This window comes from Ursus arctos, unplaced genomic scaffold (genome assembly GCF_023065955.2).
Source record: "Ursus arctos isolate Adak ecotype North America unplaced genomic scaffold, UrsArc2.0 scaffold_2, whole genome shotgun sequence".
Classification (NCBI taxonomy): Eukaryota; Metazoa; Chordata; class Mammalia; order Carnivora; family Ursidae; genus Ursus; species Ursus arctos.
Window position 1 is genome coordinate 87,135,252 of NW_026622874.1, and position 21,429 is coordinate 87,156,680.

Consider the following 21,429-nt stretch of genomic DNA (forward strand, 5'->3'; position numbering starts at 1 on the left):
GGGGCTGACAAGCTTGTCTTAAGTGCTCTTTTACTCGTTTCATTCGACAATACTTACCAGGTGCGGACTCCGCACCAAGCTCCAGGCCCTGGAGCGACAGAGATAAGTGGGGGAACTCCTAATCTGGGGGGGGGGGGGAGAAGGACAGACACTGAACACATGAAAAGATCAGAGATGGTGATACCAATTCAATGGGGTTGCAGGATGCAGGGTGACTGGGAGGGCATGAGATTACAGGGAATGGACCGGAAGGGCTCTGAGAAGGGGAACTTCATCTGAGATCCCAGGGACAGAAGCTTCGGGGCCTGTGAGGATGGGCGGGAGCTCCAGGCAGAGGGAGAGGGAGCGCAGAGACCTGGAGGCAGGGGCAGGCCTGGCGGGGCCTGTGGTGGGCAGGAGCAGGAAGGCCTGACTCAGGGGCCGCTGGGGGGGAGGATGGCTCACGGGCTCCCAGCAGCCCTGTGTGCAAGAAACAGATAAAGCCCAGTCCTTTCTTGGCATAAACTTGCTCTGTGAGTTCAAATGTATCATTCTCTTTTATGATAAAAAAAAAAATTAGAATAAACTAGATATTCCTAGAGAAAGCCTGAATCAATCGATACCCCTCAAACTCTCATATTTGTCTCCATACACCCAATAACGGCTGGATCTCTGAATTAGCTCCTTGGTGTGATTTAAAAACCACGGATCTGCTTGGGCCCCATCACCCCCACTCGCCAGGTGGGTGTCCTGAGCCCCAGGGTGGGGAAGGAGCTGCAGGCAAGCCCAAGGCTGAGCAGGAGTTAGGTCTGGAGGTGAGGGGTGCCTGACTCCCAGGTCAGGGGTGGGAAGGCCCTTACTTATTGGGGCACTGGAGGGCCCTGGGGCCTGCTCCCCAACCTTGGGGCAGTCTGGGCATGGGCGTGGGGCCTTGGAGGGACAGCTGGCGGTCAAGCCAGTGGCTTGCTGGCTGGGCTGGGGGTGTCTAGGCACCCCAGCAGTGGCAGCCACCTGCTCAGCAGGACCCCCGCCTCACTTCCTGCTGGGTGGCCAAGCCCGCTTAGCCCTCTCCCATGATCCTCTGGGCCTGGCTCCCCGGCCAGGGAATCTCTGGATCAAACAGCCCCTGTGGGTGTCTAGGGCATTCTCCCAGGAACTCCGAAGGAGCTGGAAGTCCTCTCAGGGCCGGCGATCCTCCCACAGCCTGTGTGGTGGCTGCTAGGGTCCCAGCCCTGCCACCGAGCGGCTGTGTGGCCTTGGACAGGTGGTGTTGTGCTCTGCCGGCCTGGGAGGGATGCAGCAGGGCCACTGAAGGGTTCTCAGTCTCTCTAGGTTTCCTAAGGCTCCATCCTGAATCCACACATAGGACTTTTCCCCACAGCCACAGCTGCCCAAGCCAATTTTTTATTAGTGTTCCTTAAAATGACTTCCTTTTTACACTGAAATTCATTTCCAAGACAACTAAATGGAAAACCAGTGTCGTTTGCCCTGAATTAAAACAAATCCAGCAAAATCACATCAAATTAAATTCCATAGAGCTCCCTGCTCGGGGTGCTGAGCTTGAGGCTTTCTCCCTCGGTGGGGAAAGTCAGAGCAGCGAGTTTCTCGGGGTGTCAAAGGGCAGCCCCGCAAAGAGCCTCTGTCTGTAACCAGAATCGGAATTGAGAAGAAAACGACTTTGTCTCCCCAGGATTGAAGGCGAGGTCATGCTGCCTCTGCCTGAAATGGGCACGTCACCGTACGCCCAGACCCTGGGGACGGTTCGTCTCCTTCAGAGTCCTGCACACGGAGGTTTCCTAGCTGTGTGACCTTGGGTGGGTCACTCAGCTTCTCTGTGCTCAGTTTCCCCCTCTGTAAAATAAAGTTGATAACAGTCCCCACCTCCCAGGGGCGCCATGAGGATTCAGGCAGTGGGTGTTGACAGGACCTGTGGCAGAGAAAGTGCTGCCCAGAGCTGCGAGACATGGAAGCCCACCGCCCACCGTGGTAGAGATGGGATGATTGAGGTGCAGGGAGGGGAAGGGATGGGCTCAGCAGCACCTGGGAGCCCCCCTGCTCTAAGCCCCTCTCCGCCCCAGCCAGCCTCACCCTCGGACTCCCCTGCACGTGTCCTCCCTCCTGTCCCTCATCCCCAAACTCCCTGAGCCCCCCACCCTGGTCAGGTTGCTTGGTGGACTCTCGCACCAAGCCTGGGAGGGAGCTCGTTCATCGGGCCCAGTCCACAGAAGGGGGCACTGAGGCCCGAAAAGGGGACATAATTCCTCTGTCTCTGTGTGTGCCACACAGAGGGTACGAGGAAGGCGCAGGGGATTCTGGGCTCCCCCACCCCCATCCAGCCCCAGGCCCCCCCCTGCATTATCTCTAGGCGGTGGCAGCAGCCGAGCCTCCCAGTATCTCTCTGATCCCCCAAATTTCCGGTTCCCCAAAGACAACTCAGGATGTGGGGAGGGAGGGGCAGGGAGAGGAGGAGGGAAACAGAGAACAAGAGAGAGATCACAGAGAGAGACAGAGAGCCACAGAGAGACGAGAGACAGACAACTGGAGACAGAGAGCCGCACAGAGACAGAGAGATGGCAGAGAGACAGAGGAGAGATAGCGCTTCCGAGACAGATGCGCCACAGAGGGAGGCGGGCAGAGATGGGGAGACACAGGTGGAGAGCCAGAAGGGGGAGAGGGGCCCCAGAGACACAGACCCAAAGGGAGACATGAAGGGAGGCCAAGAGCCTGAGAGGGAGGCAAAACTGAAAGTGGCAAGTGGGAGAGGGAGTCTGTCAGTGTTGGGGTGGGAGGCACGAGGTGTTGGAGGCATCCGGAAACAGAAAGGAAACTGGTGAGTGTGGGAGCCAGGTGGGAGAGGGTGAGGAAAGCTCAGAGGCCCGCTCGGGTGCACGGGGAGGCAGCTGGGGACAGGGACCCGGCCATGTAGGCCAGAGGGGCCCCAGGGGAAGCAGACCAGAGGCCCCACTTTCCCCTCTTTCTTGGAGCCCCCACGGGGCCGCAGCTGCCCCAAGCGTCCACCCACTGAGCTCATGAAGCCCTGTGTCCCCGAGGAAAGGGACTGTGTTCAGACCCAGCCCGGAGCCCCCGCAGCCCTGGAGCCAGCCGCCTCTGTAGATGTCCGGCTGCGTGCGCTCTGAGGGGCTCAGCTGCCCACCCTGACTGAGGCCTGTGGACGGACCCGGTGGGCACAGAAGTAGCCCTTGGGGGCTGGCTGCTTGGGGACGGAGCGCCAACACCCTGCTTGGCCTGGCCACCTGCCCTCTGTGAGCCTCAGCTTCCTCGTTTGTCCAAGGGTGGTCATGAGAGGAACGTACTCAGGGTCACAGTGAGGACCAAGCACATGTGAAGTGCGTGGCGCGGGGCATATGTAAGGGCCTGGAGGTGGCCTGTTGAAGGTCAAGGGCCTGGAGGTGGCCTGTTGAAGGTCGCTCCTCAGCATCCTGTCTCGATGAGTCAGGGCCCTTTCATTTGCAAATGACAGAAACCCAGCTGGAGCTGAGCCAAGTGAGGGAAGGGTGTGAATAAACTCAAGTAACTCAACAGTTCTTGGGTGGAGCAGGTTTCAGGCACAAATGGATCCAGGACCTCAACCCACATTCCCAAGAACCCTTCTCCCCGACGTGGCACTGCTCACCTCTGTGCTGCCTTCTCTCTCTCTCGGGTGCCCTTCCCGTGGTGGCCTCTGGCAGCTCCAGGCTCCTGTCCGCCCTGTTGACTGGTCCCAGAAGACAGAGAGAGAGAGACCGAGAGAGCGCCTTATTCCCCAGAGTTCTGGCAAAAGTCCCTGTGCAGAGCACAATTTACTCTCTGTGGAATTTCTCTTTTGGTTTGCCTCTTTGTTTTCTCCCTTTGCACTAACTTTTCACCAGAACATAGCCTCCCTCCCCCGACCCCAAAGTAGGCTGTGCTTCCCTAAATAACTTTGGAATGTGCTGTGTGACCTTAAGCAAATCACTTAACCTCCCTGAACCTGTTTTCTTTTCTGCAAGAAAGGTTCCTCATACCTTATACAGACAGGAGTGTAGTGAGACTCACTGAAATGACGAGCGTGGCACGCAGTAAGTGTGGAACAAGGGCCTCTCAACAGCTGTCCTCCTTTCTACCAGCAGTAGCCCCTCAGCTTGGGAGCCTTCCCATCTCCAGTCCAGAACTGGGGGTGGCGCATACGACACAGCCCTAAGTCAGTCAGCACATGGCATCCTCCTGGGCAGAGACCGGTTCAGGCAGTCCTGGGCCCCGAGCCAGGGCAGTTAGAGTCGTGTAGGGCTTCTGCTGGAGGTGCTCGGACATCTTGCCCCAGGCTGGGAACCCAGGAGCACGCGGTGTCTGGAGGTGCTGGAACTGTCACGTGACCACACAAGGGGCGCCTACAAATAGAGGCATTAGAGAAAGGAGGGCTGAAGAGAAACTAGAAGGTGGCGATAATACTTAGGCCTCTGACTCCAGCTACACCTGATCGTTTCCAACCTTCTCAGCAACCAGGGAGCCCATCTTTCTACTTCTGGGGACACCTTTTGGGGCTATGGCCCTCAGAATGAGAAGGTTTTACAGTTGAGGTCTAACATCCTTGAAGGTCCCCAAAGTTCAGAAATCTAGTGGCGGAGTCGGGACTAAAACGAAGGCTCCTCACTTGTGTTCCGGTGTGCTTGCCACCAAACGTGGTCCTTGTTCTGGAATCATTGCTCATCAGCTCCGAGACTAAGAATTCCAAGTAAATAAAGCAAAAGTAAGGAACACCTGGAGAGATTTCCCCGCGGGGATTGAGGCGGGAGGGAAATGGAATGCAGGGCACGAACGAGGGTGGGGTGCCTGGGACAGATGGGTCACCTGCCTTAAAGTGTCCTCCCGGGTGTCTCCCAGAGGCAGTTAGAAGAGGTGGAGGGTGAGGGAAAAGGTGAGTCTGGAGTTTTCTCACGTGGGTTGCTAGGGTCTCATCATTAGACCAGGGTAGGCTGATTGTGGTTGTGATTTGGTGGAAATGATAGCAGCCATGGTTATGTTAGAAACCTTCCTCCTGTACGTGACAGAAAGCCTGGCTTAAATTAGCCTAAGCAAAAAAAAAAAAAAAAAAAAAGTCGATTGGCTCTTCAAGTAATGGCTTCAGAAACACTGATCTGGGTGCTTTGAGGGGCTATCAGAGCTCAACCCTTCTATTTCCATTTCTGTCCCCTGCTTTCTTCTGTGGTGCCTTCCTTCACAGGAAGGCGTTCTCCAAGCAGAAGCCTGCAAACCCTGCAAGTGAGGACCTCCCTGGTAGCCCCACACCCAGGGCACAAAGAGCTTCTCTTTGCCAGGAATTCCTCCAAAGTCTCAGGAACGCGTCTCATTGGCCTGAATTGGGTCACATGTTCCAGTATCAACCAATTACAGGGCCAGGAGGACAATGGTTGGCCATCCTGGGTCACGTGCCCATCCAAGCCCGCAGCGCCACGCAGTCGCAGGAACATTTCCAAAGCAAATCCCATGGCGGCGCTGCGTTGGACAAAGAAGGAATGGATGCTAGGAAGGTGAAAACAAAAAAATGTTAAAAGGTGGTCTACAGATTGCTAATAATAACTTTTTTTTTCGTGAGGTCAAATAAGGTCGGGAAATACCAGATTAGGCAAAGAAAAAGCAGATATTTTATCCCAGGCCCTCTCCCGAGCCATTAACTTACCACTGCGCATGTCTGTCTGAAAGGGTGTAGAAAGAACGCTGCTTTTCCCAGGCGCCCCCGACCACACAATTCTTTCTTGAGAAGCCTCCCTCAGGGGCCACAAGATGCATTTTGGGAAAAACAACACAAGACACCACAAAAAGCCCAAGCAGTCACCGTCCGCGTGTCCTTCCGTTTCGCGGGGCACTGGCCTGAACGGCTCCTGGCACCTGTCTTCCTTTGCTCAAGGCTTGCTTCGGCCACCGGAAGCCGGAAGTTCTGGAGAATTGGGTGGGGACAACTGGGCAGAGACGTGGAAATACCCCCGCCCCCTCCCCAGGACGGCAGGGCCCACACTCACACGCTCCTCACCCACACGCACCGCGCTGGCTCCCAGCTGTCACAGGACCGTGCCCCAGGGCCCAGGAGTAACTGGCTTCATAATGCACCCTTGTTGGACGCCTTCTTTTTCCCGTCTCACTCCCCGACTCCCATGCCAGTGTTTTGGGACCACCTCCCAAATGAACTACTTGCACTAGGACTCTCACCTCAAGGAGTGCCTCTGAGAGAACCTAAATCAAAAGTGCTGTTGCCTACCGACGGCTTCTAGAAGCACCTAGATGTCCCCCCCAGCAATTCCAGAGAACACTCGCTTATCACTACACCGACCTTTCCAACAACAGACTTAAAAAAAAAAAAAAATCTAATTCGCTCCCCAGCTTCCAGGGGAAGCTCTTAGGGATTCTTTCCACCGGCCACCCCAGTGGGCTCAAATACCCCAGGCCCAGCCCTATAGACCTCATTGCATTGGATCTCTCTGTCATGCCTGGCTCGACTTGTGGTAGAAAAGCCACATGTTCTTGCTGGTCCAAGAAGCAAAAATGGGAAGCTGCTTCATGCTTCAGGGAATGCCCCTACCCCCAATGCACCAAGGAACGGACCAGAATCACCTTGGATTTCCCCACTCCTCACAATGCAGGGCCGTCACCACACCCCTTGCTTCAGCCTCCCAAGCATCTCATTCTACCACCTCTGTCCATTGTCCCTCCTTCTTTAGCCAGCTTACCACCATCTTTCACATAGATACTCCCAACAGCTTCCTCTCTGCTCCCACCTCAGGGCCTTTGCACATGCTGCTCCTGAGGCTGCAACACCATATGCAACTCGCCGACTTGGCACAGACAGATCCATGACTCTCAGCCTGTTTACTGTCTCTTAAAACTGCCCTGACCCCCCCCCCCCGCCACTCCCTCCTTGGGCCTCCGCCTCTCTTATTATGAAATCACTCAGATATGCAAACACTTAAGAGAATCATATATCAAACACTTGTGAACCCAACCCTGCTTAAGAATTAGACAGTACACTTACCCTGAGGACTTCCTGAATGCCTTCCCAACCATTCCCCACACGCTGCCGCATGGTTGCCTCTCCCCTGAATTTGGTATTCCTCGTTGCTTTGCCTATCTTGCATATGTGTGTATCCCTGAACCATATATACCCGTTTTCATGCTTTCAACTTTATATAAATAAATCAACTTGTTTTCCTTTTCTCACTCCATACTCTCTCGGTGATGTTTATCCATGCTGACAGGTGCTGCCCCAGTGCACTCATTCTTACTTGCTGGGGAGCGCCCACCCGCGGTGTGATGGGCTACCAGTGCTCCACCCACTGTCCGGCCTCTGTCCGCCATCGCCCACCGCCACCACCATCGCAAGGCCGCCCCAGCCTCTGGTACTCGCCCCCTTAGCTGGCGGGCTATTTGATCAGGGTTTATACCCAGGAATTTGCTAGGTAAAAGGACACACCGTCTTCAGCCTTACTGATGTTGCTAGATTGCTCTCCAAGGTGCTTGTACCAACATCCCTTTTTGATAGATTTTCTGTTCCTCGGCCCAGGGACAAACGTGCCTCTTCCCTTGTCTGTGTCCTCCAAATAAACTCTGCCTGTTGACGTCCAGCCCGTCCAGCCCTCTCCCCGGGGCCTCCCTCCCCCACTTCTCCAGTCGGGCCTCTTACAAGCCTCCCTTGGAGAGCAGCCGGCACTTTGGACAACAGCCAGAGCAAGGACGTTGGCAGCAGGGACTCCAGAGGCCAAGAGCTGCAGATGCAATCCCAGATTTACCACTTTGGCTATGTGCCTTTGGGCACATCGCTTCTCCTCTCTGGGCCCGTTTCCCCACCTGCGAATGGGGATACCCCCAGTCAACCGACCACAGGGGAATGGCAGTGATTAAATGAGATAAGCACGGAGACATGGCGGGTGCTTGAAGATAAGTTGTTACTATTGCCTTTGAAGCCCACAGAGGACGCCGACAACTCTGCGTCGCTCCGGGCTACTTTGTGTATGCAACAGAAACCCCAAGTCAAGCCGGTTGAAGACAATTGGGAATTTATTGGTCCACGTAACTGGGAAGCCGGAGGGGGTGTCTCGCTTCAGCTGTGACTGGATGCAGGAATTCGGACACCATCAGGAAGCTGGCCCTGTCCATCTCTGGGCCATTCTGTCCTCCACACCGCCTTCAATCTCGGGCAGCCTCTCCAATAGGGGCTCAAGGAAGAGACTCTTCCAGTTTACCAATGGCCATGAATGAGAGCTTCACCTTCCAGACACTTCCTGCCCAAATCCCAGGGCCGGTCCTCAGGGGCCCAGGTTAGGTTACGTGCCCAGACCAGAGCCAGTCACAGTGACCGAGGCATCGCCCAGAAGCTGCTCAAAGTGCGGTTCTCAGCACAGAGCTGTCGGAAGGCCCTGGTAGCTCCTGTGAAATGCAGATGCCCAGGCCCCATCCCAGACCTACTCATTCGGAATCTGCATTTTAGCAAGACCTCCAAGGGAGTCATCTGCACATCAAGGTTGGAAAAGGCTGCACTGCACATTACCTTTCAGCTGCCCTGGCGTCCAGTCCGCCCCCTTACTTTAAAGATGGAGAAACTGAGGGCTGGCCGGAAGCGGTCTTGTTCCAGGTGTCTGCTTCGCACCCAGGGCTCCCCCAGGCCCTGCCCTCCCACCATCCCAGCCATCGTCTGCCACGTCCGTGGACTCTCATGGGGGGTGCATCGAAGCCCAGGAGTGGCAGCCTGGGTCGGACTTGCCTCGCACCGAGGTGGCAGAGCCGTGTCCCTGCCACCATCCAGCCACTCCCAGTACCTGGTCAGGACCGTCGGGAGCGCGGCGGCCCCAGGGAGGATGGAGACCCCAGATGCACACACAGGCTCGTGCACACACACGCAATCCCACACGGGTGCTCGGGCACGGCCCCCCCCCTCATGCGGACTCCCATCCACTGGGCCCCCCAAAGGCAAGAGCGCTACAGACCACGTCAGCCTTTATTCGACTGCAGAATAGGGCTGGGCCGGGGTAGTCCATTCTCAGGCTGTGTCAGAAGGTGCAGTGTCGGGGGCACACAGACTGGACCCCAAAGTGACAATAAGTTAGGGGGGAGGTTCTCAGACAGCTCTCTGGCTGGAGTCAGGGCAGGGAGCCACGTGGGGCCCCCAGGGCCCTGCCGGCTGCCCGGCTCGGGGGTTCCCAGGCGAGGCTAGTTCCAAATCAGGCACGGCCTCACGCTGAAACAACAGGGCAGGGGGAGGGAGGGGTCATGAAGTCAGGAGGTCAGCAGGGGTCAGACGGCCCCCGAAGGAGTCGGAGGACAGGGCTGAGGGGGGCAGGGCGGGGCGGCCGGGGCCTCTCACCGGACCCTCAGTGAAGCCCCTGCAGATTCTCATAATCTGGAGCTCCCTCTTCCTCTTCGTCGTCCTCATCCTCCACCTTCTGGGAGTTCAGGATGGCTGGGAGGGGAGGGACGGAGGTCTTCGGCTCACAGATGGCCCCCCCTTCCCCAGGCGGGCTCCCCGAGCTTCTGCCGCTGCCCACCCCCCCCCCCGGCCCCCGGCCCGCCCCTCCCCCAGCCCAGCACACACCAGCCTCGGTCCTAGCCATGGGCGGCAGCTCCTGGGACACGTTCACATACTCCCGGCTCCCATCTGCAGGGGGCAGAGCAGAAGGGGGGACGGCCACGTGCAGGGTGAGAGAGCAGGACACTCCGGAAGAGTGCCACAGCAGAGTGAGGCAGGGAAGGGGGACCCCGGTGGGCAGCGGCCACTCACCCAGAGACACGTCGGCACTCTCCTCGCTCTCAGCGACGTTCACGTAATCCTCCCCCGACTCCACTGCAGGAGAAGCAGGGCCCCCAGCCCCGTCACCCAGAGCCCCAAGCGCAGACCCCCACAGTGTCCCAGCTAGACTTCTGAGCCCCGGACCCCCACCCGCAGATCCCAGAGGCCACCCCACAGTCAGCCCCGGGGGGTGGGGGCACAGAGGCCTTGGTGACAAGGAGAAGTAGGGCATCTTGGCCAGAGCGGATGAGAGAAAGTGGAACTGTGGCAGAGGGCGGATGGCAGACACCAGCATGGCCCCCAGGCCGGGGACAGGGACAGAGAGCAGCTCAGCGGCGAGGCTCTGGGCAGCACCATGGGCAGAGGATGCCCACAGCCACTTCCCCCACCGGTGCTGCCAGTCAGGCCTGCCCCGAGCCCCCACTCTCATCTCGGTGCCTCCCAGCCCCTGTTTCCATCAGCACCATCCTGTCCTTTTATGGGGACTTGTAGCTCCACGAGGCCGGGGACAAGGCAGGCTTTGGAGCCAGAGGGCCCAGGTTCAAACCCAGTTCCGGCACGAAAAGGTGTGTAACCCCACACGAGATACCCAGCCTCTCTGGGCCTCAGTGTTCTCATCAGTGAAAAGGGGCGAGTGGTGGCACCCGCCTCCCAGGGCTGTTGTGCGAACTGAAGCAGAGAACATCGAACCAGGCCTGTCCACAGTAAGTGGCGCCAAGTGTCTGTTAAATAAAGGACCCCTCCTGTTGTACGATCAAGACAACCGAGGCGCTGGAGGGCAAGAGCTGGGCCCAACAGCACCTGCGAATCATGGGGTTTAATAAGTTAACACATGAAACACTCTTAGGAGGGCAGGTAGGAGGCTCCCGACGCCGCTAGCTCTTGCCCCCCCCGAGCTGTCTGATCAGAGGCGCCCAGTGAACACGGGCGGGGAGGGAGGGGGTGAGGGACGATGAACCCGAAAGAGAAGAAGCGCCAGCACAGACGGTGAGCTGCCCGTTGAGCTGGCAGATGAAGCCAGCGTGGAACAGCTACGGAGAACGAGGAGCGTGACGGGAAACCAGGCACGGAAGGCAGCCTCTAACAGGCAGCGTGAGACCAACACGAAGGGAGAAGAGCAGCTCAAAGGAAACCGAAATGATGCCGGAAGCAGAAGAAAACTTCCAAAAAACCACCCCCCGCAGAAGATAAGCGATAATCAATAGCTTTAGAGAGTTCCGAGCCGAGACGGCCTCCGTGAAACAAAACAGAAGGCAAGAGAGGATCGCAAGAGACCAAGAAAGAGCTTCTAGATGGGAGAGACAAAAGAAGAGCGTCTGAGAAAAGAGTGAGGTCGAAGAAAGCGCGCAGGCAATAAAAGGGAAAGACAACGAAATAGGAAAGAGGACAGGAAAAGTAAGGAAATCAGAGGATCAGAGCAGAAGTCCACCCTGAGGGATAGGTGTTCTAGAAAGGGAGAACGTGGAGGGGCGGCGAGCATCAGAGAAACCGCAGGAGAGGGAAGCAAGGAGGGGCCGCGGCCCAGAGAGTCAGGAATGGCCAACTCACTGGAGAAGGCGCTGTCTCGGAGGCCGGGGTTGCTGGGCACGGGAGCCGGTGCGACAGCAGTGCTGGTGGCCGGCGTGCTGTCAGGAAGCACCTCCCTGAGGGACAGTCGGGGGGCGGGTGAGTGAGGACCCCCGGGCCACGGCCCCCCCCCCCGCCCCAGCCTGGCCACTCACAAGTAGCCCTCGTTGTGATAATCCTCCTCGTCCTCGTCGTCGTCCTCACAGGCGGGCTCTGGGGTGGCGACACAGCGATCAGCAGGGCCCGGGCCAGGCCCTAGCCTCCCTGCCACCAGGGCACCTGGGGCCCCAGACGTACCCTCGTTCTCGTAGCTCGCCACACTGTTGGCTTCAGGGAGAGAGCGAGAGGGAAGCTGAGTCAGCTCAGACGGGATCTATCCTCTGCTCAGCCCCAGCCCTCTGAGCCCTGGCCTCACACTTACCCCCATCTGAGTCCTGCCGGGAAGATGGCATGCGGTGGGGCTGTGGGGACCTCCTGGGAGTCAAAGGCCAGAGGTCATGCTGGGGTGGGACTCTGGGGCAAGAGGGCTTGCAACGGGGAAAGAGACCCCCAACCTACAGAGGTGGGGGGTAAAGAGGGGAATTCGGAAGGGAGGATGCTACTTACGGGATAGGGAGCAGGTCCGGCTGGCTCAGGGGGGGGTAGGAGGTAACAGGTGCGTAGGAGGTGGCTGACGGCCAGGGCACGACCGTGGCTGAGGACACAAGACCAAGCTCAAGGAATGAGTCCGGACAACTTGCCCCTGTCCTCGGGGAGGCGTTGATGGACAGACTAACCCCGTGAACCCTCCCATGCCCTGGACAGGCCTGAGGACAGCCATCTCCCTACCTGTCCCCAGCTCAGGTCAAAGCCATGTGGGCAGCCACTGGGGGTGACCTGAACAAAGGCACACGCCCTCTCACACGCCATGGGACCCTCTCCCCTACACCCGAGGGAGGGGGCCCTCCAGGTACTCACGAGGCCGTTTGAGCATGATGCTTGGGGTCAAGCTGGCAGGAGAGACACAGCTTGGTCAGGGACAGGAGAAGCCCCCACTCCCATCCCAGTCCCCAGGGCCACACAGGGTAGAGAGGGAGCCACACGGGGCCCACGAGCAACTCACCTATCAGAGGCACCAGTGTCATAAGAGCCTGGGGAAGAGAAGTCGGTGAGGCAGGAAGAGAGGTGGCGAGGGGAGAGGGTGGGAGTGTGGGGCAGAATTAGGGAACGGCTAAGATGGAGTGGGGGGTCCGGGAGGGCCGGAGATCCCTCCAGGTGCGTCCTGGCCCGAGCACCTGGTCGCCGGGCAGCCCCCACTCACCTGGCATCTCCCGGCAGCGCACGCACAGCGCCACAGCAAGCAGAGGGAGCAGCAGGAGGCCCAGCACATAGGGGATCAGGACAATGACCTCCATCTGCGGGAGAGAGCTTGGACCAGGCCGAGCTGCCCGCCGCACACCCTCAAGGGCCGAGCTGCCACAGGGTGAGGGCTGGGCCGGCAGGGGTGCGAGAGCCGAGTGGGCACCAGCCTGGAAGCCTGAGGGGGGACAGCTGCGCCCTCCTGGGGCCCTCCCTGGGCCCCCTCCCCTTGCTGGGCAGCGTGAAGGTCAGCACTGGCTGGGGAAGACCCGGGATCCCAGGGCAGTCCAGCTGGGGTCCGGGCCAGAGTCTGGGGCGCCAGTCACCCCGGCGCAGCCCCTGCGCGCCCCAGCCCTACCTGCCCCTCGGCTAGGCGCCTGTCTCTCCACGCCTGCCCGTCTGTGGCAGGAAGCTGTGGTGAGCCCCGGGCGAGGGCAGGAAATCATCGGGCTCAGCCGGCTGCACCCGCCCCCTTCCCACCCCCACCCAGCCGGTGGGGAGGAGGAGGAGGAAGAGGCCTGAGGAGCCAGCCCCAGGCCCTCAAGGTGGGTCGGCCGGCCTCGGGGACAAGGAGCAACTCCCACCATGAGAAGGAGGGCGAGACACTTACAGGCCAGCCAACAGCCACAGGCTCCACAGCCATGGCCCAAGGAGGCAGCCAGGAGGGAAGCCTGCCTCTGGAATTCTGAGGGGCACGGGGCAGTGTCCACCCCACCTTACCCTGGCCGGCCTGCCAAGAGGGGAGGGCTCTAGGGAAACCATGGGCGTGACTCACGGTCACACTGAGTTAGCTCATTCCACACTCTTGTTCGCCCGGCACAGGAGGGCAGGGATTTGCCCAAGGTCCCGCAGGAGTGACCCCGCAACCCTAAGCGTCCTGGGGCTTGGCAGGGGGCATCCCCTGCGGCCTACCAGTCAGAGGTCAGTAACACCCAGACAGACTCAGGCAGGCACTGGGGGTCTGGCTACAAATTTTATTCAGTTACAAATAGCACCAAGCCCCTGGGGCCGCTCCAGGGGAGGGGAGCCCCCCTCCCGGACCCACTGCCCCCTGCCCTTGGCCGCTGTCTGTGTAGTGTGAGGGAGCTGGAACGCGGCCCGAGGCCACTCCTAGAAGCTGGGCCAGGCCGAGGGTTTGGGCCTGGGCTCCTTGCGGGGTGGGCCCGGGGCCAGCTGTGGTAGGTATGCAGGCTGGCAAGCGACGGCCCCTCAGATGAGCACACTGGACACGGGGACCCGCGTGGAGCGGCCTCGCTGCGGCACCACGATTCGGTCGTCTGTGAGCCCTGCCTCATGCAGCAGACCTGCTGGGGGAGGGGTCAGAGCCAGGGCTGGAGGGACAAAAAGACACAAAGCCAGGGAGGGGACCGAGGGGCAGTGGAAAGCGGACAGGGCATCAGAGCCATCAGAGCCGTGGGCACAGTGGAACGTCAGCTCGGTGGCAGGCAGACCCAAAGCCCAATGGACATGGGCAGGGACAGAGGGATAGACGGACAAGCAGGTAGTAGCGTGAAGCCGGGTGAGGAGCCATGGAGGGGGAGGGGACAAAGGGAAGGCCCCACTGACCCTGAACGTGCAGCTGGGCCCGGCGGCGGTCCCCCTCGATGAAGATGGCGGTGCCCAGGAAGGCGGCCCCGCCCAGAGCCCCGACGAAGGCGCAGAGCATGAGCGAGAACTGCAGGGCCCGGAACTCAGACAAGAAGGAGGGCGGCCAGCTCCGGCGCAGGCGGTCGGATATCTGCAGGGAGACGAGAGAAGGGAAGCCAGGAGCGTGAGTCATGGAGAGGGAGCCCCCCCGAACTCCAGAAGAACAAAGAAGTCAGGGGCCGGCAGAGAGGGGTGGTCTGGAAGACCAGGGAAAGCCCCACGGCCTCCCTGTGGAATGTGCGAAGACGAAATGCTGCCTGCCTGGCTGCCGGGCCAAGGTGAGGGGGGCCTGGCACAGAGCACAGAGACCTGCCCGGGGGCGGCCCCTCTAAGTCAGCCCCAGCTCTGGCCAGTGGCTGGTGCCGAGAACGCAGAGTTCCATGATCCCCACCCCAGGCCCAGCCGAGGGGCAGTGCTCACCAGGCCAATGAGGTAGGGGCTCCCGGCATCACCCAGCAGGTGGGACAGCACGATCTGGAAGGCCTCGGCAGTGGAACGTCGTGTGGGGATCACCACGTACTGGGGAGAGGAGGGGCAGAGGGCAAGGACAGGGCCAAGGCTCAGCCCAGGCTGAGGCCAGAGGGCACCCCAGCTCAGGGGCATTGAGTGGGGTGAAGGCCTGACTACAGGCCCCTCTGGGGCTGACTCTGAAGTTAGTCTGGGTTTGGGTTTTGAAAAAGGGGCAAAGGCTATAATGATGGCAAGCGAGGCCTCCCGCCCCCACTCCTTGCTCCCGTCAGCCTTTGGGCTAACCCTGCAGAGACACCCCTACTCACCAGCAGAATGTCAGCTACAATGGCCCAGTTCATGGACAGCAGTGTCTCTCCAATAAAGATGAAAATCTGGGGGGATGGAGGGGGAGACCGGGGTGGGGTGGAAGGGGGACTGTCTCATGGCAAGAAGAGTGAAGACATGGAGGGTGTACCGTGTACTAGGCCCATCTATTAACTCGTCTAATGAACCCTCAGAACGCCGCTGTGAGACAAAGCTATTCCTAGCTGACAGATGGTGAAACTGAGCATGGAAAGGTTAACTCGCTTGCCCGATGTCACACAGCTGGGAAGAGCCAGAGCTGAGATTCAAAACCAGGCACTCTGGTTCGAACTGTCTCCAAACCACTATACTGGTGGACCCCAGTCCTGCCCCAGTGCACCCCAGTCCTGCCCCAGGGCACCCCAGACCCAGAATGTCCCCTTTGACAGCTGCTGGCTACTCACATAGGTGGCCACGATGCTACCACGGGCACAGGCAAGGGACAGGAAGAGGAAGGGCGCGGAGCCCAAGAGGCCAGCAGCGCAGACCAGTGGGTCAGCCCGGGGGTTGGAACGACGGAGGCGGCGGCTGATCTCCACGCCCAGGCCCACACCCAGGACCCCGGTCAGGCAGGTGATGAGCCCAAAGATGAGGCTGAGGGCAGGGGGAGGGGCATGGGGGCCAGTCCCTCTGCCTGCACAGCCCCCTCGCCACGCCCCCACGGCCTACAGAAGAAGATGGTCCGTCCCAGCTGCCTGCACAACTCGGGTCTATCCAGGACCCCACGGGTCACAGAGCTCCGAGAGGAAGAAATCAGCCCATCACCTATTTCCCAGCCCAGGAAACGGACACTGGGAGAGGAAGTAGCCTGAGTCTGAATCAGTGAGTCTCTCCCTCCATCCCCTGCCACCTGCAGGCCACCTAGCCTCACCCCCTTCTGGTACCTGTCAGAGGAAGAGCAGGAGTCTCCAGGAAGGCAGGGTGGAGTCTCCCCCAAGACCACACGGGAACGCAGCAAGAACGCAGGAGCCCAAAGAGCCAGGGAGCCCGTGACAAAGGCCACAGCAGTGAAGCCAAGGGAAGAGAGGATGAAACTAGGACTGCAGACAGTTGGGAGGGAAGAAGTCAGACTCCACTGGGGTGTCAGGGTAGGGGACATCTCCTCTCCCTCCCTGGCTTATTTTAGTAAGGTCAGGACACTGGGTATGGAAGCAGTCTTGGCTCCTTGGATCTGGGCCTGTAATTCAAGTAGCTGCCACAAGGGGGCAGTCGTGACTAATGCCTGGCCTTGGGGGACCGCCAGTGGGGAGAAAACAAGAGCCCACACTCACGCGAATCTCAAACGCCACAGCAGGGCCTCCCCTGGGGGACCTCAGATATTGGGCTAGAATGGAACTAAACTCACTTTCTTGCCAGGGCCCTCAGATCTGCCCACCAGGAGGTGGGGTTGAGGGGCGGGGAGTCTGAGTGGCGCTCCACAGCTCCCCTTGGCGGCTCCCGTACCACCAGGAACAGCAGCAGAACAGCCACCACCCCTAGACCTGGAGTCACCTGGAGAAAGAGTGGGTTTCAGGACAGGCACAGACTGGGACACACTGAACCCCTGGGGCTGGGAAAAAGTGAGGTGTATAAAGGCAACTCAGGCCCCAAGGCCTCAAACCCCCAGCAACAGTCTGTTCACAGGCAGGCACTGAGCCTGCATCCCGAGGGAGGGGCAAATGCCACCAAGGGCCCGTTTCTGAAAGCCTAACTGCTCCCTCTTTGGCAACAGCACCCTAATTTCCTTTTGGGAAACTACTCCCCCCACTTTTCTTCATCCATGTGGTTCAAACAGGGCGGGGCTTGTAACCCAGACTTGGCCGACAAGAGTCATGTTAACCTCCCTGGCCTCCGTGATTGATTCAATGGCAGGCATGTGACCCACGTTCATCTAATCAGACACCATCCAGGACTATTGCTCAAGGATCCAGGGTGCCGAAGTTTCTAAATGGGAAGATAAACGCGTGGAGCTTTCACTTGCTTGAGAAAGAAATTAACATAGAGGAAAGTAGAGCTGAGAAAAAGAATAATTAAATTCCTGTGATGAAGTGGGAGTCCTGGATCCAGCTTTACCTGAAGCTCACCCTGGGACTCTCCATTACGAGAGCCACCGGAGTCCCATTTGGGGGGCTTACAGTTTTACGGGGCACCTGTCACCCGCAACCAAGAGTTCTGTCTAGCACACAGCTTCGTGGAGGGCAGCCAGGCTTCCTACACAGGCTTGGCAGACTGAGGACTGCCTTAAAAGGGGGGTGTCTGAAGGTAGGAAAGGGAGAAGCAGTGTGAAGGTTGCTGACTGTCCCCCAGGCTGTGTCCACACTCACCCGCAGAGCCCAGTGCCAGTCCCCCGCCACATCCTTCACTTTGGAGCCTGCAATGTAACCCAGACCACTGGGGAAAGGGGATGGGAGAGGAGAGGGGACGGCCAGTCAGACCTGCCCCACACCAGGTCCTTCTGCCGCCCCACCCTCCCCCCTCCCCGCCCCCCACCAGGCCCAAGGCCCACTCACCTGCCCACCGGGATAGCAAAGTAAAACACACTGAGCATCCGACTCCGCTGGTCCGCCACGAAGAGGTCAGCGATGAGGGTGGGCGCGATGGTGGAGTAACTGGCCTCCCCAACCCCCACCAGGCCCCGGGTCAGGAGGAGCAGCCAGAATCGCTGGGAAACGAAACATGGTGGAGGTGGCACCCCACCCTGCGGCCCACCCCCCAGCCCCCCTCACCAGCCAGCTCTGGAGAGGCGGCAGGGATGGCACGAGAGGCCTGAGCTTGACAGACCTGAGCTTGAGTCCTGGCTCCACTATTTACTAGCTTTGACTTTGGGAAAGCAACTTAACCTCTCTGAGCCTCAGATTCCTCATCTGCAAAAGGGGGGAAATGATAACTTGCTCACGTCACCATCACCAGGATTGGACAATCGAAGTTCTATTCAGTACGCTGCGCCCAGCAGGTGCAAAATAAATCTTAACGTCTATCACCCAGGACACCGCGGTGGTGAATAATGACCTCAGGCAGAGGTTTATTTGTCTACCAAAGACACCTGACGCTAAGGACAGGGTAGGGTCACCCAAGGAGAGTATGTAGTGCCTGAGATTAAGGACAGACTTCCAGGGCAGAGAGTGAGAACAGACAGAGGAGGTTTCGAAGGAGCAAAGAAGCAACAGCCAGGGAGACAGGAAGAAAACCAGAAGAGGGGCATCACGGAAGTCAGAAGAGTGTTGCCGGAAGGAAGAAGTGGGTCAATAGAGCCAGAGGCTCCGAGGAGATCTAGCAAAAGCAGACTTAGGAAGTAGAAGCTACATTTAGCAACCAAAAGGTCGCTGTTGACTTTGGCAGTGGAGCGGTAGGGGCAGGTTGGCCGGCAGTGGGGTGAGTGGAAGGAGAGGAAGTGCAAGCAAAGTGAGAGCCTCTCCCTGGCTGCTCCTTCACCCAGACCGGAGCTGGGTCAAGGGGGCCTTGTGGGAAGTCTGACGAGGAAGGAGAAGAGGGAGAACGGACAGTCCGGGTAAGGTCTTTTCCCTGTACAGAACTGTGAGTGTTGAGGTGTGGCATGGAAGGAGTCAATGGTCAGGGGGAAAGGGGATGGACAGAAGAACGTTCTAGAAGAACAGAGGAGAGGATGGGGTGGGCAGATTAAGTCAGGCAAGCGGGGGAGATAGGATGGCACGGACCCAGGGAGGTGCAGAAGTTCCCCAGGCCCGGTCTGCAACAACTCCAAAGAGCAGCAGCGAAGACTGACGGGCAGCGGGGGGGGCCGGAAGCAGGAGCCAGCATGGAGCCTCACCTCTCTGGGGATGAAGGACGACCCCAGTGTCACCAGGGACCAGAAGGCAATGCCCCCGCACATGAGATACTTCCGATTGTACCTGTCACCCAGGTAGCCAAACACAGGCGCCAACACCATGTAACTGGAAATGAACACTGAGGGGAAGCAGAGAGTCACAGCCCGGCCCCAGGACCCCTCACCCACCCTGACCCCAGCTCAGGGAGGGCAGGGGGGCCAGGGTTAACTCCCAACCCTGAAACTACCACAGCTTGCGGCCACAGAAGTCCAGCCCCATCTTCAGCACCTTTCAAACTTTCCATGGTGGAATGAATGGCCCGGCTGACCCGTCACTTCCTCCCATCCAGCCAAGAGCAAAATCCGAACTCCGTACCACGGCCTGAGAGGCACTAGCTGACCTAGCCCCTCCATACCACTCCAATCTCGTGCTGATCCACTCTCCCTTCTCTGCATCCCAATGGCCCCACTGCCAAACCCAGCACCATCTTCCGACTTTTGACACCCACTGTCCTCCCCATTGGGAGCATTTCTCCTCTCGCCTGAGTGTCACAGAACCTTCAGGGTCCGGCTCAAATATCTTCCCAACCCCCACATGTTCAATCTCGTTTTATCACAGCTACTCTGTTTTCTTTTACAAAATACGCCTACCAAAAATTATCTCATTATTTAAGTTTAGGTTTTTAAGGACTGGTGCCCTGTCATTCTCAGCAGAATGTCAGCTCTGTGAAGACAAGGGCCTTGCCTATCTTGGCCACGGCTGTGTCTTCACCACTGAACACATGGCATCGCATGAAACAGGTGTTCAGTAAACATGTGTTGAATGAAAAAGGGAACGGCTCTGACAAAGACTTGCTTCTCCTCTAACTCGGCAACTTTTTAACGCTTTGCAGACCTTGACCTATGATCCCATTCCCGTTCCTCTAGACCTTGCCTTAAATACCTCTAGGTCCTCTCTGGCCTGGGGCAAAGCAAAGAACTTTTCAAGATCGTATCTCCAACTCCTCTTCTCTCACTTGTTGTGTGACTCTGGGAAAGCCTGAATTCTTCTCTAAGCCTCAGTTTCTCTACAAAAACGTAGACAGTACTACCTACTTTTTCTATAAAATAGGAACAACACCGACTCTTTGATGAAAGGATTGGATGGGCGTAAAAGGTCTTGGCCAAATTCTGTGAACATTATCACCTCTTCCTCCAGGACCTGGCACAGAGTAAGTGCTCAGAAATGTTCGAGAAATGAAGGAAGGAAAAGAGGATTTAGCCTTGGCTTTGCCTCTCCCATAAATCCCAAGGCTCTGAACAAGTAAAACTCAACTCTCCCCATTCCAGACACCCCCTTCTGCCATTATTTATTGGGTGCTACCATGCTCCCGACACTGTACCATGCACGTTATAGGCATTAATTTGCATAAAATCCTCACATCAGCCCTATGAGGTGCTCTGGGATGCTCACCAACAAGGAAAGTGAGGCTTAGAGAGACTGAGGGCCTTGCCTAACATCACACTAAGTTAAGTGGAAAGCTGAGATTTAAACCCAGGTCTGTCTTAACCATAACACTAAACTGACTGCCTTTAAAATGTGGTATCCTAACTGAACAGGACAGCCCAGAGCAGAATAAGGGCCATCTCCCCCCTCCACTAAGTCTGGTCACTCTACCTCTATTAATGAGGCCCCAAGCATGCCGGCATGTAACCCCATTTGGGGCAGAAAAGGAAGAAATGCTGCTGTGCCCAGAAGGGACCTCCACTCACCGGTCTGGATGAGGCCAGAGCTGCTGTCTCCGATTTCGAAGAACTGCTCAATGTCTGGAAGGACGCCTGGGAAGAAGACTCGGGATGGGCTCGGCGAGGCAGCCCCACCTCCGGGACCCCCCCTCCCTTCCCCTGGTCTGACGTCCTCCCAGGAGTCAGTACCCGCCACGGTGAAGCGATCCATGTAGTTGAGGAGGTTGATGTAGCACAGCACGGCCACTATGAGAGCCGAACGGCCCGGGGACAAGCCGGTGATGCGCTGCAGCCCCTCCCGGTCCGGGACCTCGGGATCCTCGGACTTGGAGTTCCCCAGGGACCCCGGTAACCCCGGGGTGCCGGGCACCGGCCCGTCGTCCGTGTCATCCGCCTGGCTGAGGAAGGGCGCGGTGTCGGACCCGGACATGGTCCCCGGGGGCCTCGCCCGCCCGCGCTCCGGTCCTACAGACGATCCCACCTGCGAGGGGAGGAGGCTGGAGAAAGGAGGCTGGAGGGAACCCAGGCGAGGGAGGTGCGCCCAGACACCCGCAGGCGCTTGCCCGGAAGCACGGAGCACGGCTGGGATGGAACCCGGGCCCTGCCTGTCATGCCTCCCCGTCCCGGCAGACACAGCGCGCGGCGAGTGACGCCGGAGACAGGAGCGGGGTGGGGAGGGCCGACCCCCCCTGCCCAGGCCGAGGCCTCCCCTCACCCCTGGTAGGAACCCACTGCAATCACCGTCGCTCAGCCCCGGCCCTGCACCACGGCCGCCGCCATGTTGGACTGGAGCCGGTCATGTGACGCTGGAGCCCCGGGGGCGGCACCACCTCCCTCAAGCCCTCGA

The 21,429-nt window shown here is 58.7% G+C and overlaps 2 protein-coding genes across 13 annotated transcripts; both read right to left on the bottom strand.

Moving 5' to 3' along the window:
* Positions 1–7,986: 7,986 nt before the first annotated feature.
* Positions 7,987–13,557, bottom strand: LAT (linker for activation of T cells). 3 transcript variants are annotated; one of them, XM_057315369.1, is made up of 13 exons: positions 13,245–13,552; positions 12,597–12,690; positions 12,399–12,426; positions 12,254–12,285; positions 11,903–11,990; positions 11,718–11,770; positions 11,594–11,623; positions 11,452–11,509; positions 11,279–11,373; positions 9,722–9,784; positions 9,536–9,598; positions 9,308–9,403; positions 7,987–9,181 (listed from the first exon to the last, which is right to left on the bottom strand). In XM_057315369.1, exons 1-12 carry the CDS (start codon positions 13,275–13,277, stop codon positions 9,315–9,317), a joined length of 726 nt encoding a protein of 241 aa, XP_057171352.1. In that variant the 5' UTR covers positions 13,278–13,552; the 3' UTR covers positions 7,987–9,181; positions 9,308–9,314. The 3 variants fall into 3 exon arrangements, with proteins under 3 accessions (XP_057171352.1, XP_057171350.1, XP_057171351.1); XM_057315367.1 differs by having other exon boundaries at positions 11,452–11,623; positions 13,245–13,557; XM_057315368.1 differs by having other exon boundaries at positions 9,313–9,403; positions 11,452–11,623; positions 13,245–13,489.
* A 37-nt stretch (positions 13,558–13,594) lies between these two features.
* SPNS1 (SPNS lysolipid transporter 1, lysophospholipid) lies at positions 13,595–21,414 on the bottom strand. 10 transcript variants are annotated; one of them, XM_057315366.1, is made up of 13 exons: positions 21,324–21,390; positions 20,772–21,063; positions 20,610–20,675; positions 18,861–18,997; positions 17,584–17,735; positions 17,398–17,464; positions 16,440–16,585; positions 15,979–16,134; positions 15,499–15,688; positions 15,058–15,123; positions 14,702–14,800; positions 14,201–14,372; positions 13,595–13,938 (listed from the first exon to the last, which is right to left on the bottom strand). In XM_057315366.1, the coding sequence occupies exons 2-13, from the start codon at positions 21,010–21,012 to the stop codon at positions 13,844–13,846; spliced, it is 1,587 nt and encodes a 528-aa protein (XP_057171349.1). In that variant the 5' UTR covers positions 21,013–21,063; positions 21,324–21,390; the 3' UTR covers positions 13,595–13,843. The 10 variants fall into 10 exon arrangements, with proteins under 10 accessions (XP_057171349.1, XP_026371455.1, XP_048080717.1 ...); XM_026515670.4 differs by having other exon boundaries at positions 13,595–13,941; XM_048224760.2 differs by having other exon boundaries at positions 21,298–21,387.
* Between the last annotated feature and the right edge of the window lie 15 nt (positions 21,415–21,429).

Coding starts and splice junctions, on each gene's coding strand:
- LAT (XM_057315367.1), bottom strand. CDS start 13,277: ATGGCTGTGGAGCCTGTGGCTGTTGGCTGGCCT. Junction 11,991..12,253: donor CATCATGCTCAAACGGCCTC/GTGAGTACCTGG, acceptor TTGTGTCCTCAG/CCACGGTCGTGCCCTGGCCG. Junction 11,771..11,902: donor CCGGACCTGCTCCCTATCCC/GTAAGTAGCATC, acceptor TTTGACTCCCAG/GAGGTCCCCACAGCCCCACC.
- SPNS1 (XM_057315363.1), bottom strand. CDS start 21,012: ATGTCCGGGTCCGACACCGCGCCCTTCCTCAGCCAGGCGGATGACACG. Junction 16,586..17,397: donor ACTGGCACTGGGCTCTGCGG/GTGAGTGTGGAC, acceptor CTCTTTCTCCAG/GTGACTCCAGGTCTAGGGGT. Junction 14,373..14,701: donor GCCCCTACCTCATTGGCCTG/GTGAGCACTGCC, acceptor GTCTCCCTGCAG/ATATCCGACCGCCTGCGCCG.